The 16,308-nt window shown below is 44.5% G+C and overlaps 1 protein-coding gene across 1 annotated transcript in view; it reads right to left on the bottom strand.

Annotated features, from left to right (window-relative positions):
* Positions 1-643: 643 nt before the first annotated feature.
* The window catches only part of PKP2 (plakophilin 2), a 78,366-nt gene continuing 62,701 nt past the window's right edge, over positions 644-16,308 (bottom strand). The window contains exons 10-13 of the mRNA XM_075210501.1: positions 6,168-6,321; positions 5,140-5,329; positions 4,156-4,243; positions 644-3,092 (exon numbers count right to left, since the gene is read on the bottom strand). Coding sequence (XP_075066602.1) covers positions 3,030-3,092; positions 4,156-4,243; positions 5,140-5,329; positions 6,168-6,321 — 495 coding nt within the window. The 3' untranslated portion in view covers positions 644-3,029. The remainder of the gene's footprint in view (positions 3,093-4,155; positions 4,244-5,139; positions 5,330-6,167; positions 6,322-16,308) is intronic.

Genomic DNA, 16,308 nt, shown 5'->3' with positions numbered 1-16,308 from the left:
AAACTAATAACTGATATTAATATGTGAAAGTCTCTGCCTGAATGTAATAAGTCATATACTCGTGTTACCTAAAGTATTAATCTGTCCAGTAGGTGACCTGTCCCAATACGCTGCAAAGAGTTGACATGTAAATAATAAAAGCTTGTACAGTGGCTTATAGTACTCTTGAGAATGAGCGGAGGCTGCAAGGGATTGGCTTGCGGTGTCCCGGGTAACAGAATTTCTTTAGGGAATATACTGCTGCAGGGATTGGTGGGAAAAGGCCGCTGCAGATCTGGTGAGTAACTGAGCATGCTCCCCTTACCAGCAGCTCAATAACTGCAGCCGTTGCTATGAGGTTTTACCGTTTGTGTGCAAAATAATCCATCACACTTTACTTCCAACACATTCTCTGGCTTTTATCAGTCCTTTAAAGTGCCGAAGAAACAAACGTTATCACTGAAGTCTGCAGCACAGGGGAGTTTAAAGGGCTTTTACACCTTCTTGTGACTTTATTGTATGGGCTAGCAGACACCATCCTGCGACTGTTACTATAATAAATGGCTTTTTCTTAATAGCTTTGGTTACGTCTTTACAGCAACAGGCAGATATGCTCATTAGATGTCATTTTATTAATTCAGTTATAAAACACAAGGCAGAGATCTTGGTGTTTTCACGTATCTTTATAACAACAAGAAGCGGAGTTATCAAACAGAGATATCAGTGTGAACGCAGCATGTGAGGTCATGAAAGCAAAAGGAAAATTAAACTGAACAAGCTAAAAAAAACAAAGACATAGACGGCATGGGGGATTCTGGGAGAGGACTGAAGGTTTTGCAAGATTTAGGCAGCCCACCAATCAGGCAATGACTTCCGTCATCAGGTGATCAATCTTCAAGACAGGAAAACCACGCCCACCTCTTCATTACCCTGCCTGTTGGTAGATCCACCCACTTTGCTAGCTGGCTCCGCCTCTTGTGAAATCAAACACACCCACTGCGCTAAAATAAAAGATTGGTCCTTAGGCAGTATATCCTAATTCCCATAGTGTGATAATACCTGGACAATTCATGGATCGCCCGACCGTTGGCACCTTGCAGGATCCGGTCAGAGAAACGGGACCAACACAAAGGGATATATTGCTATCTGCCCAATGAATTAATAGCCGTAATCGCACCCAGGCAATTCATCTATATTATTAAGATGCACAATAAAAAAATGGTCTAGCCAGAAAGATAAATGGTAAACTACACCTCTACAATGGTCTATGTAGAAACGTCTTGGTTTTCCTTGGTGCTGAATACTTATAATGATTACTAATAATGATTATGAGAAGGAAAAGAAGCATAATCATCTGCAGCCAAATATTGATTTCAAACTGGGTTACAATAGTTCATGTGGGCAAACACACAGCCCAAACTCATTAAAAGAATACTAGAAATCTGTAAACAACATGAAAACCGTGTTCCATGTTCTGCTCTCTGATCATACTAATCCTGCATTGTTCTTAGTTTCCCACAAGTATTCACTTGCTAATACTTCTTACCCATCGCACGGGGTTGGTGCTATTCCGGAAACAAACTTTCAGAGCGTAATTCGGGAAACGCGATATTCAAACGTCACCTACCTTCTATCATCTCATTGACCTTGACTCAGCAAATACAGTAGCGTGTCAGTAAGTTAAAAATGCTTAAAAGATCAATTATTTCACTCTGCTTAGTTGTATAACATAGAATAAAACAAATATTTGATATATTGTAAGAAATTCACAGAAAGTTATGTGTTTTAATAACAGTTTAGGCTGCATTGGGTACCTCCCGTTAAGCGTCTCCAATCATAAAGAGGCGCAAGTAACAGATACTCACAACTCTACATTGGCGCATAATCTTCTGTTCTCTTTGTGAGCCTGCGCATTGTGAATTTGCAGGATGTACAAACTAAACTATATAAATTGTATCTTCTGCTACACACACAAAAAAAACTTCTGCTCTATTAGTGTAAGCACGAAGCGTAGAAACTCTTTCATGTTGTATCGACTTGCCAGTTACTAAACTACTACTTTGGCAATAACCAGTCTGCTCAGAAACAGGTGGATATCCTGTTATAAAAGCTGAGTAAATCCTAAATATCTTAATATTCAATTTTTAGACATTTCTACAAATATAGATATCCTTTCGCTCTATGGCTCCCGAAAGGCTGCAGTGCTTGACCTGTGAAAGTCTAGTTGGCAAAGTCACCAGCTCGAGGTTACCATAAACTCAATTAGGTGGAACAGCATTCATAAGTGCTGTACTTCACCCATAAGGCAGTGGGGGAAAGAAAAATATTTTGCAAATCATCTCATTATCAGGATATAATTTGTTTAAAAAAAAAAAAAAAAAAGTGTGTAGTTCCTTTTTGAGATCAAGGATGTAACCAAATCCTTAGTTGACGGTGAGATTGCAAATGGTTGAGTCCTTTTGCCAAAGGGGATTAACAGCATTCTCTTGATCTATTCAGGTAGGTGTTAAACGTGGCAGCTACTAATTACAGAATGGATGTAAACAGTATTTAAATTAGGACAGAGCAGCGTTGCGGAATTAGCTTGGCGATGTGGGGGCTCTCTGCAAATGTCGATGTGGGACCCAGTGATTACTACTTATAGTCAGTTTCAAACAATCCTGAATTTGGGATACAGATGTCCTTTCACAACACGTCTCTGTCAAACAATTAGAAGTCTCTTAAAACCTAAATGATTACACGGTGGCTAGTGGTAAATAAAATGCTTTGGGTTGTCCTATGTTATAAAACCGGATACCAGACGAAGCTCAGCAAAGGAAAACTTGTGATAACTAGATGTGGGATATGCCGAAAAAAGTCCTCGGACTCCCAGACAATGGAGTTAGCAGGTTAACTTCCCAACGTAACAGACAAACAGGGTTCGTTAGATTGCATGACGAAGGCAGAACGCAGAGCACAAGAGTCGCTTTCTAATGTCTGTGTAGCGGTCGATCAGTCTCGGAAGAGAAGCGTAAGTTCTTGTGACCAAGCCAGGAGTTGGGGCCTCGGTTTCACAGGGAATGGTACGCCTTCGTTGTCCTGGAGTTGACGAAGTCGGTCTTCTTGTACATGGCCTGGGGGGAGTGACAAAACAGAAAGAGTGGAAGCTTATTAAACGTCCGCTATTCAGCGACAACCGACCGTTCCCGGCTATCCCCTCGTGTTTCAGAGAAACAAAATCACGTTGAAGTAAATGTGTTCGGCTCTTGCGCTATATTTTCATTCTATTGAATTGCCAGTGGTGGGGCAAATAAAACAACCACGTTCGACAATTAAATTCTGATCAGATTTCATCAGTTATGGTAGAAATTTATGTAAAATATATTATCTTTCATTCTGCCTAATTTTCCCCCGTTTTACGGGATAAAGTCGTAAATAGAGTAAATTTTACCATCCCAACACAATTTTTTGATCTTCAAGAACTATTGAACAAACATATTTACGTTTTAAAGAAAAAAAAGGAGTACATGACCAACATTTTTATGAAATTTCCTTAAAAATCTTACAATAAAGGAACAACCTCTCTCCAACCTCCATTATTATAAGACCACACAACCTAAAATATGAGTTTAATGCAACGTGTAGTGAATTAGTGCGCTCTGATAATGGCCAAACGACGATCGTTTATTGACTTCCTATTATGGCTTCTCATAGGCAAACCGAGGGGGGTTTCCTAGTGCCTGGAAACTCCCCTCCAAGCCTGGGGCACTGTATAATTGAGGTGGCTGGACCCTGCCCCCGCTTCACACTGCTCTGCTTGAAAAGGGAGAACTGCGTGCACCTAACAGTAGTGCACGCAGCATTGCCCATGTATATTATGGGGATAGGAAGAGTAGGAGAGCAGCCAAGCACTGTCTAATATTATAGCCACGCCCCCAAGCACGCTGGTCACGCCCACTGGTGGCGTGGTGTGGAAACCCCCCTCTACAAATCCTGTGTTTGCCCCTGGCTTCTGAAGACTTAGGATTTGTGTTCTGTACAATAGGAAGTCTGGTGTGTTTTGCAATAATACCCCCCCCCCCACATAAACCCATAAAGCTTCAAACATTTTCAGTTCTGAAAAAATTGGTAGAGCCACAATATAAAAAAAAAAACAGCGTGTAATGTAGGTTTAGTGGTCGTTAGCGATGTTCTTACCTTCTTATAGGTGCTGTGGAGATCATGGTGGGACCATAAATTGTACAGAACCAGGGAAGCAGCTTTCCCAGTTTTAGTTGTCAAATTTCTGAAAGATGAAAGATCAGCAATAAGCAGCAGATAGGTCAAGGCTTGAACACTTTGCATATTGAATAGCAATAGAATGTAATAAATATAAGCTGTACATGTATCAAACACCGCATCTGGCACTTAGACAGGAAGTAAGGACTGAACAGAACAAATATGGGACGGCTGAATTCTAACGGAAAGGCACAAACAGAATTCTGCACCAAGGATACAGCACAAATGTGGTGACTGATTAAAACTACGAGGTGGGAGCTAAATGGTGCAAACTGCACCCGGACAGACCATGCTGCGATTCAAGGGGTGTAAATGCAATATATATATTTTTTGCATGCAGGGATAATACTGGCTGCCATTGCATATAGCACACAAACCCTGGGCAGCTGGATTTTAATACTGCAATTTAAAGTTGAGTTAGGACACGGCCCGTCCCCACTCAAATTCAGTGCGCACATTTAATATTTGCCCTCCCCCGCAGTACAACATGGTTTTGCCATGGTGCACAATTGTGCCTTCAAGATAGATCTGCCCCCAACTCTAAATGTAGCCCAATGTGTCGTTCAAATGTCACTAGAAGTCACAAGTAATTCAGTCTGAGCGCTAAGCTCACTCAGAGACACAGGGAAACCAGATGAAAACGAATTAGGTGATCCAGGTATGAAAGTAGGACAGAGAGTCGTACAACTGCTACAAGGTGGAACAAGAGCATTCTTGTGAAACGCGTCTACTAAGTGGTTCCAATAGTGCCACAACCTGAGCCACGGAAGGAGGCGCAGAGACCGCCTGTCCACGAGAAGCAGATGTGGATTAAAGCACTGGGCCTCATTTTGTAAGCTAGCAGATTTCTTCACCCCTCGCCCCCCATCCCCTGTTCTCACCCCCCACCCACCCGGTACTTACATGTCACGCGAGCTGATATTGAGGAGTTTCTGGATCCCTCCGTTTTGAACCAGCATCCTGGCATTTTGAGAGTTGTCAGAGATCAGATTGTTCAGTATGTAGCAGATGGAGGCGGACGTCTCGTTGGCGATGTTGCAGTCTGGAGAGGAGTCTGGCAGCGCTCGCACCAGATCAGACATCAGTTCTCTGGCTGCAGTATAAACAGACGAGAGGGTTACCTCCAACATACGTGGTGATCATATATAAGCACCTTGTAATATCAAATATGCAGAATTTGGATTTCTCTGTAGTCTTGTGAGTGAGCAGCGTACAATATGTCTAGAGTCCGTATAAAAAAGGCTTTCTCCACAAATAAGGAGGTTCCACCTTCCGATAACTTTAATGTATTGTGATTAATACCTGTTGGCTACACTCTGTGCATTTCAGCTACGTCTTTATATGAACAGCCGCGTATCCTCTGCTAAGGTCCAACCCTGGTGCATTAAAAACTACTTTGCCTGATGACATAAACACATGACTAAAAAGCACAGTGAGAGGGCAGAATGATAACACTGTGTGTTTAATAAAAGTTGCAGTAGGGGACGTACAAGGCAATAAAGTTATGTGAAGGTGGATGGTCCTCTTTATAACATATAATGCAATGAAGACAATTTTATGTCCTTTGCTGCATAGAATACATGGCGGTGAGGGAGGGACGTGTCATAAAGGGGTATAGCTCCCAAAAATTGAAATTAGCAAAGCGGGACGCAGCCACGCCTCCTCCGAAAGGGGAGGCGCTCCCATGTCACATTTGGGAAGTTTCCACATAAAAATGGGGGTGCCCATACCCGGGGTCAGTGTCCAGCTCTTCTGAAGGGCTAGCGCCCCCCCCCCCCCTCAGAACACCCTAGATAAGCCCCGCCCACCATGGTGAGAGAGGACATGTGACAGTTGGGCGTGGCGTTATAAAGAGCGACTGCACCGGTCACTATTTGTCGGGATACTCCTGTCCTGGTGGATGTGGGTAACGGAGCGGTCTCTGCACTAACCAATCTCGTTGTGCAGGGAGTAATGACGAGACAGATTCCTCAGCAGCGAGACGGCCGTCCTCTTCACCCCCGGGTTGCTCACAAAAATCATTTTCCGGATCTGCTGAAGTCCGTTCTCTTTCTGGACCACGGTCTGAGCCACCGAGAACGGCATCTGTGGAGAGATATAAGAGATACGATAAACTGCCGGGTTCATTATAACCTGGCGGTGCTCCAGAGGGTGCTCCGCACTCAGGTGACTTTCATTTATTGGTTTGTGAACGTCTACCTGCAACTTTGACTATATACATTGCTTTATCGCTCTGCCATCCTCACATCTTTATATCATGAGGCAGAGTTATTATTAGTGCACAGCAGAGCTGGGTTATATCCCAGGGCAATAATAGTAATAAAAAATAGTACAAAACAATATTAGGACTCCTGAGAGAGTAGCAAATTCTCAAGCTTCAAAGTGGGCGGAGTCATATCATGGTGATGGAATATGCTTCATCAGGCCACACCCACCTCAATTAACTCTGAATGGGCACAGGTGTGATGATGCAATTAGCATAAATATGCATCATGCCCCGCCTACCTGAGGGCAGGGAGTCATCATGTCATGCCCCCCACATGTCTCTGTGGTTCAAAGAAACAAGGTAACGCTGAGCCATCACTTCTACCGCCGCAGACGCTTCTTAGACAGCGCCGCGGCTGCTGTATAGGACAGCGCTGGCGAAACGGAGCAGCTCTCTCTTGTTTTTTTTTTGGGGGGGGGGGGGGTCGGCGGGGGGAAACCCCCCCCCCCGACAATCCTCCGTGCGCCGCTGTACCTGAGATGATTTCAGGTAATAATTTGCATACTGCTACCCACATCTCTAATATATACACACACATACATACATACATACATACATACATACATACATATATGTATATATATAAAAATATATATATATAGATAGATAGATAGAGATATATATATATATATATATATATATATATATATATACATACATACACACACACACATTATGTATATGAGAATTTATACACACCGATGTTAAATTTGTTATCATCTAGTTCTGACATGTGTACAAGGAGACCGCACCGATATTGATTCTATCTTTTCTTTATTAGTTGATTATTTTGGGAGAATTAGGCGGGGTCCCGTGAGATAGGAATGTTGGCCGCAGACCGTTTCAGTGCGCAGTTAACCCCTACATTTTACATATTGATTATACCTTTTTCTCATATCAATTTCTACTGATACAAAAAAAAACAAGTTACGAAGAAATATGCCAAACTTTGCAGTCTGCTAACTGGAATATTAAAGTAAAAACAAAATGTTTTGAGGACATGGTAAATAGACTGCCGCATAAATACTTATTAAACCCATTTATGTCAGCTGAGGTCTGTACAGCTAGAACGTGGATGTACTCCGCCACCCCTCATGTTGGCGATTGGTTCAATCTAGTAAATTACATGGTGGGTCGTGATCACTTTGTCTATACTAGTAGGAAACACCCTTTGAGGTATGAAAATATGTGGAGACGATGGCTGCACTCCTCCCTCCTGGATTAGACCCGTGAACAGCCTTGAAATTATTCTACCATTAATCTCTTTGTTTTACTGACATTATTTGCATTTCCTGTTCTATATCGCTTCATGTCATGTAAACTAAGGATGAGCGGGCTCGGATTTTCTAAATCCGAACAGCCCCGAACAGTGCGGATCCGAGCCCGATCCGAGCACTGTTCGGGTATTCCCGCCGATGCCAAAACTCAAAACGAGGCATTTCGTCATAATCCCGCCGTCGGATCTCGCGAGACTCGGATTCTTTATATTCCCCGCTTGATGCCGCCATCTTCACTCGGGCATTGATCAGGGAAGAGGGACGGTGTGTTAGGTTAGGTGTCCTCTGTCCTGGTCATTCCGGTGGTTCTGTCCTGGTCAGTCCAGTGGTGCTGTGTCCTGTGCTCTGTCCTGCTCAGTCCAGTGGTGCTGTCCTGTGCTCTGTCCTGTTCAGTCCAGTGGTGGTGCTGCCATTATTCCAGTGGTTCTGTCCTGTGTCCAGTACAGTGGTACTGCTATAGAAGTTCACTGATCCTGCAGTATAAATCCATTGGTACTGCAATACAAGAACTACGTTTACTGATCCGGCAGTATAAGTCCATTGGTACTGCAAAATAAGAACTACGTTCACTGATCCTGCAGTATAAGTCCATTGGTACTGCAATACAATAACTACATTCACTGATCCTGCAGTATAAGTCCATTGGTACTGCAATATAAGAATTACGTTCACTGATCCTGCAGTATAAGTCCATTGGTACTGCAATATAATAACTACGTTCACAGTGGCCTAGTGGTTAGCACGTCTGCCTCACAGCACTGGGGTCATGAGTTCGATTCCCGACCATGGCCTTATCTGTGTGGAGTTTGTATGTTCTCCCTGTGTTTGCGTGGGTTTCCTCCGGGTGCTCCGGTTTCCTCCCACACTCCAAAAACATACTGGTAGGTTAATTGGCTGCAATCAAAAAAATTGACCCTAGTCTCTGTCTGTCTCCCTCTCTGTCTGTCTTTGTGTGAGTGTGTGTATATATTAGGGAATTTAGACTGTAAGCTCCAATGGGGCAGGGACTGATGTGAATGAGTTCTCTGTACAGCGCTGCGGAATTAGTGGCGCTATATAAATAAATGATGATGATGATGATGATGATGATCCTGCAGTATAAGTCCATTGGTACTGCAATACAATAACTACGTTCACTGATCCTGCAGTATAAGTCCATTGGTACTGCAATATAACTCCAGTCCAGTGGTACTCTCCTGTGCCGCATATAATTTTTAAAGGCTTTACAGAGTGTATGTGGTTTAGGGGTACACTCTCTTGTGCTGCATATAATGGAGAACAAAAATTTGGAGGATAAAGTAGGGAAAGATCAGGAACCACTACCTCCTAATGCTGAAGCTGCTGCCACTAGTCATGACATAGACAATGAAATGCCATCAAGGTCGTCTGCCAAGGCCGATGCCCAATTTTATAGTAGAGGGCATGTAAAATCCAAAAAGCCAAAGGTCACTAAAATGATCAAAAAAAAGAAATTAAAATCATCTGAGGAGAAACGTAAAGTTGCCAATATGCCATTTACGACACGAAGTGGCAAGGAACGGCTTAGGCCCTGGCCCGTGTTCATGACTAGTGGATCAGCTTCACCCAAGGATCTTAGCCCTGGTCCTCCCCCCCTCTAAAAAATTTAAGAGAGTTAAGCTGTCATCAACAACACAGCAAACAACTCTGCCTTCTAAAGAGATGGCATCACAAATCCCCAAGGCGAGTCCAAGGGTGTTGGTGGTTGTGAACCCTGACCTTCCCATCACTGTACGGGAAGAGGTGGCTCCTTCCACCATTTGCAGCACGCCCTCTGCATATGCTGGAAGGATCACCCACAGTCCAGTTACAGATTTGGCTAATGAAGGTGTGAATGTTGTACACCGGGAGGAGGATATTGATGTAGCTGGCGCTGAGGAGGAACTTGACGAGGAGGATGCTGATGTGGTTATCTTAAATGAGGCACCAGGGGGGGAAAAAGTTGTTGTCCATGGGACGAAAAAGCCCATCGTCATGCCTGGGCTGAAGACCAAAAAATCCACCTCTTCGGTCTGGAATTATTTCTATCCCAATCCGGAGAACAATTGTATTGCCATATGTAGCTTATGTAAAGCTGCAATAAGCAGGGGTAAGGATCTTGGCCACCTAGGGACATCCTCCCTTCTACGTCACCTGAAGACCCTTCATAATTCAGTGTTTGGTTCAGGAACTGTGGCTAGGACCGTCAGCAGTCCAAGGACACCTAAATCCCTTGGTCCCGTTGTATCCACACCAGCAACACCCCCCTCGTCAATTTCCTCCTCAATCTGGATTGGAGATAGTCCTGCAGGCGATATCACCGGCATGACTGAGTCCTCTTCAATCCGGTATTCTTCCGGAGGATCCTGCAGCGCTACGCCTACTACTGCCACTGCTGCTGTTGCTGCTCGGAGTCGGTCATCTTCCCAGAGGGGAAGTCGTAAGACCGCTACGTCTTTCACAAAGCAATTGACCGTACAACAGTCGTTTGCCATGAGCACAAAGTACGACAGCAGTCATCCTATGGCAAAGCGGATAACTGCGGCCTTGACAGCTATGTTGGTGTAAGACGTGCATCCGGAGTCCGCCATCACTGGAGTGGGATTTAGACAGTTGATGGAGGTATTGTGTCCCCGGTACCAAATCCCGTCGAGATTCCACTTCACTAGGCAGGCGATACCCGGGATGTACAGAGAAGTACGAAAAAGTGTCCTCAGTGCTCTTAAAAATGCGGTTGTACCCACTGTCCACTTAACCACGGACATGTGGACAAGTGGTTCAGGGCAAACTAAGGACTATATGACTGTGACAGCCCACTGGGTAGATGCATCGCCTTCCGCAGCAACAGCAGCAGCTGCATTAGTAGCAGCATCTCCGAAACGCCTGCTCGTTCCAAAGCAGGCAACGTTGTGTATCACCGGTTTCAGTAAGAGGCACAATGCTGACAACCTCTTAGAGAAATTGAGGGAAATAATCTCCCAGTGGCTTACCCCACTTACACTCTCCTGGGGATTTGTGGTGTCGGACGCCAGTAACATTGTGCGGGCATTACATATGGGCAATTTCCAGCACGTGCCATGTTTTGCCCACACAATAAATTTGGTGGTGCAGCATTACCTGAAGAGTGACAGGGATGTGCAGGAGATGCTTGCGGTGGCGCGCAAAATTGTGGGACACTTTCGGCATTCTGCCACTGCGAAGACTGGAGCAGCATCAGAAACATCTGAACCTGCCCTGCCATCACCTCAAACAAGAGGTTGTGACGTGCTGGAACTCCACCCTCTATATGCTGCAGAGGATGGAGGAGCAGCAAAAGGCCATTCAAGCCTACACAGCCACCTACGACATAGGAAAAGGAGTGGGGATGCGCCTGAGTCAAGCGCAGTGGAGACTGATTTCCGTGTTGTGCAAGGTTCTCCAGCCGTTTGAACTTGCCACACGAGAAGTCTGTTCCGACACTGCCAGCTTGAGTCAGGTCATTCCCCTGATCAGGCTGTTGCAGAAGCAGCTGGAGAAAGTGAGGGAGGAGCTGGTAAGCCATTGCGATTTCACAAAGCATTTAGCTCTTGTGGATGAAGCCCTTCGTACGCTTTGCTAGGATCCGAGGGTGGTCACTCTTTTAAAGTCAGAGGAATACATTCTGGCCACCGTGCTAGATCCTCGGTTTAAAGCGTATGTTGTGTCTGTTTCCGGCGGACACAAGTCTACAGCGGTGCAAAGACCTGCTGGTCAGGAGATTGTCATCTGAAGAGGACCGTGACATGGCAACAGCTCCTCCTTCATTTTCTTCCACACCTGTGGCTGCGAGGAAACAGCTGAGATTTCATAAACGACCCGCTGGCGGGGATGCTGATAACATCTGGTCCGGACTGAAGGACCTGCCAACCATTGCTGACATGTCTACTGTCGCTGCATTGGATGCTGTCACCATTGAAAAAATGGTGGAAGATTACTTTGCTGACACCATCCAAGTAGACATGTCAGACAGTCCTTACTTTTACTGGCAGGAAAAAAAGGCAGTTTGGAAGCCCCTGTACAAACTGGCTCTATTTTACCTGAGTTGTCCCCCCTCCAGTGTGTACTCCGAAAGAGTTTTTAGTGCAGCAGGGAACCTGGTCAGTGAGCGGAGAAGGAGGTTGCTTCCGCAAAATGTTGAGAAGATGATGTTCATAAAAATGAATTATCAATTCTTCAATCAAGACCAGCAATGGCCTCCAGAGACTACAGAGGGACCGGTGATTGTGGAGTCCAGCGGGGACGAATTGATAATGTGTGAGGATGAGGAAGTACACACTGAAGGATGAGGATGAGGACGACATCTTGCCTCAGTAGAGCCAGTTTAGTCTGTACAGGGAAAGATGAATAGCTTTTTTTGTGTGGGGGCCCAAACAAACCAATCATTTCAGCCACAGTAGTTCGGTAGGCCCTGTCGCTGAAATGATTGGTTTGTTAAAGTGTGCATGTCCTATTTCACCAACATAAGGGTGGGTGGGAGGGCCCAAGGACAATTCCATCTTGCACCTCTTTTTTTGGCATTATGTGCTCTTTGGGGCCTAGTTTTTCAAACTGCCATCCTGTCTGCCACTGCAGTGCCACTACTAGATGGGCCACGTGTTTGTGCCGCCCACTTGTGTCGCTTAGCTTAGTCATCCAGCTACCTCGGTGCAACATTTTGGCCTAAAAACAATATTGTGAGGTGAGGTGTTCAGAATAGACTGGAAATCAGTGAAAATGAATGTTATTGAGGTTAATAATAGCGTAGGAGTGAAAACAAACAAAAAAACAGGATTTTAGCAGTTTTTATGCTTTTTTTAAAAAAAAATCAGAACCCAAAACCCAAAACCTTGAGGGGGGTGTTTTGGCAAAACCCATTAGAACCCAAAACCTTAAGGTAATCAGAACCCAAAACCCAAAACACCAAAAGTGGCCGGTGCACATTCCTGATGTAAACATTTCTGAATTATATGCATCGCTGTAATTGTGTTGTTCCTAACGTGTTGACATGTTGGCCTTCTGTTGCTTTACATGTGATCCGTGTTTGTGGGCAGTTTCTTCCTTACCTGCCTGTTTTCCTTTTTATGTTGAAAAAAAAAAAAAATGGATTTTAAAAAAAAAACCAAATGTTTTTTTTTGTTTAAATTTCTCTGTTATCACCAGCTAAAAAGGGATTAAGTTTAAGAAGGTGGACGCAGTTCTTGACACAATGCAGAAACCAGACTTGTCTGTATCAGTCAGTACCAGACTGGTGTCAGCCGCAGGGGTCAGGGGTCACAGCTGGTATCTGTGTGAGTGACAGGTCATCAAACCTGTGTTAACAATAACATCTTAGAGGAGAGGGGGCCGGTTATCCATCAAATCCGCCTGTCTGCGAAAAAGCCATCAAGACAAAAGCAGAATAGGACTTTAACATAACATTTAAAGAAATTGAATCTACCATACTTAAAAGGCCACTGAGCATAAAATGCAAATATAAAAAAACAGATTTTTGTTCTCCCTATAATTTGTCTGCCTACAAAGGGCGCATTTGCTTTCCCTTAAGTAGCAGCTTCAATTTTCCAGAGAGAGGGGAAAGTCCGGACCTTGTTTACCTCCGGAATATTAGGTCCAGTCCGACTGCCGCCTTCCTGTGACCAACAGATTAAAGTGCGCACTTTAATCCGTTCCCTGGCTGACCTGCGCTGGGCCCAGCATCAGCGATCGGTCCGCTAATCAGTGGTTCTTATCCACAATGAGGAAGGAATCTGCCAGAGCAACCAGCAAAGAGGTGATGCAGCAGCTACACATTACCCCATGAAGCAGATCCTGGTGACGGTGGAGGAGCCCGGTGGTGGCAGCGATTATCCTCCAACAAATTGATTCTCACAGTCGGACACGGACTGGTTTGGCCAAGTGTATATATATATATATACGCTGTATTTATGTCTGTTTATCTGACTTTGTTTCTCTCTCTCTCTCGTTTCTGCCAGAGCACAAATCATTTTGTGGTTATTTAATCCTCCCTGTGACAGCCACTCACAAAAAAATATATTTATATCTACAGTAACAAGAGTATCAATGACTGTCAGGAAGTAACATACTAGTTACCATGTAATAAGCTTTTAACAAGCAGTAAAACAACAAGCAGTTCATTCAAACAATCACCAACATGACAAAGTGTCCACATGACAAAGTGTCCAAATTAAATCCGCACTTAGAGACGACCCCTGATCGAACCAATTGCTCCCATCGGACGTTAAGAAGTTTTATACCCCCCTCTTCATAGGCAAACCGAGTGGGGGGGGTTGCTTCCTAGTGCCTGGAAACCCCCCTCCAAGCCTGGGGCACTGTATAATTGAGCTGGCTGGACCCTCCTCCCGTTTCACACGGCTCTGCTTGAAAAGGGAGAGCTGCGTGCACCTAACAGTAGTGCAGGCAGCATTGCCCATGTATATTATGGGGATAGGAAGAGTTGGAGAGCAGCCAAGCACTGTCTAATATTATAGCCACGCCCCCATGCATGCTGGTCACGCCCACTGGCGGCGTGGTGTGGAAACCCCCTCTACAAATCCTGCGTTTGACCCTGCTTTTAGACCGAAAATCCATGTACTTATACAAAACGCACATTTGCTCAAAACTAGACTCGTGATATCACTCATACTATGGTGGGGGGGCAGGGGCACTTTTGTACATAGGTCAGTGAGTCTCAATGTAATACTCAGCTACAAACATTTAGGCACACAATTTGTACTGAACCACAAGAAGATGTTGGTCAGAAACTGGAACATAGTCAGGGTCACCCCTAGCTTTGGCAACATCATGATTTGGGTTATCATCTGGGCAGGAAGACTGAAGCCCGGAGACGAAAAATAAGCCACGTGGAAGACAACTCAAAATTTTTACCAGGACCAGAACTATTCTGCGGCTAATTCAGATTCTATCAATGGGCCATCCGGCTCCTCTGCCTGGTCAGCAGAGATGGAGGGTAAATTCAGACGGGTGTAGTACGAGTTATCGGTGCTGTAAACACAGACACGGTTTACTCCTACATAACTATTCCGATAATGAACAGAGCGACATAGAAAAATAACTACTTACCAGTAAAAAGACACAGAAGAAATCCGATGAGAGGAGAGGGCAACACTTCCAGATGATGTCAGTGCCGTACGCGGCTTTGTTGTTTTGTTTTTTTAAAGCGGCAGCACACGGACTATGGTAATATTAATTTCATTCTTAACCCTCACCCCTAACATAACAGTAATACTTACCTGGGTCCATGCGTTGCCGCTTTAAAAGCATAATTTCCAAGTCGCGCACGCAACTGACGTCATTTTACAGTGTCGCGATGTCCTGTCATCGGATTTCCTCTGTGTCTCTTTACTGGTAAGTAGTTATTTTTCTATGTCGCTCTGTTCATTATCGGAATAATTATGTAGCAGTAAACAGTGTCTGTGTTTAGAGCGCCGATAACTCGATTACCACCGATTCAGACATTGTACAAAAGGTGGCATTCGTTGTAGGTCGGTCTACCTGGTCTTCCCTTCCCGACCCCAAATTATACAAGTATCTGTAGTGGGTGACAAAGATCTGCAATTTGCTGGAATATTTGTGATTAGTTGAATTTTCTCTTAAAGCTCCAGCAAGTAATCATCTACCATCGTCACCTAGTGTAACTGTAAGATGTGCATCCACGTGTGGAAATCTCAGCGGACACCAGATCTTTAGACTTTCTATGTAATTCTATCAGCTGGGTGAGAACAGACTTGTTTTATGCTGAATAGTCTGTATTTCTGGCCTGGATTTCCTTACTACACATTTATACGTTTCCCAAATTACTGCCTTAGGAGTGAGATCTCATTGTCTTCACAGAAAGTGGATATATCCGATTCATTAATTATAAGAACTCACGTAATGAACTGATCTGAGACTTATCAATGCTGATTTCATGCTGGAGAAAATATAGCGTTGCATTAAAAGTAAACCTGATCTAGTATAAACACAATGGGGGGTGGGGAAATGGGGATTTGTCATAAGCAATAGTCCAATAATTGATTGTTTTGTAAGTTGCCCGATTTTTCTAACTTTTGCGCATGTGAAATCTTAGAGAAGGGATACAAGACCGGTTCTAAAGAGACAATGAAGTCTCCTCACCATCAGGTACAAATTTAAATGACCCCTTTCAGTGCATAATGTCTTGTAGTCAGTAGCGGAACTACCATTGGTGTCGCAGGTGGGGTGCACCGGGGCCCATGGAGATAATGGGGCCCGCTTCCCAGGAAATTAGTGAGCTGTGTGCCCTAGTTCCCTCCTCCCTGCACCGGAGGCTCACAGCTCGCTAGTTCCCTGGGCAGCGGGCCCCATTATCTCCATCGGCCCCGGTGCACCCCACCGGCGACACCAATGGTAGTTCCGCCTCTGCTGGCGATGATCAAAGTTTGATAAATATAAATTAGCATATATATTTAGGTCACTTCCCTGGTATATACATTACCAGCCTGCAGAGAGCAGGTTTATCTATAGTAAACAGTAGAAGGCACTGCAGCACCATGCAGTTCT

Source organism: Mixophyes fleayi, chromosome 4 (assembly GCF_038048845.1).
Source record: "Mixophyes fleayi isolate aMixFle1 chromosome 4, aMixFle1.hap1, whole genome shotgun sequence".
Lineage (NCBI taxonomy): Eukaryota > Metazoa > Chordata > Amphibia > Anura > Limnodynastidae > Mixophyes > Mixophyes fleayi.
Note: the sequence above shows the minus strand (reverse complement) of the source record. Positions and strands in the feature narration are given on the sequence as shown.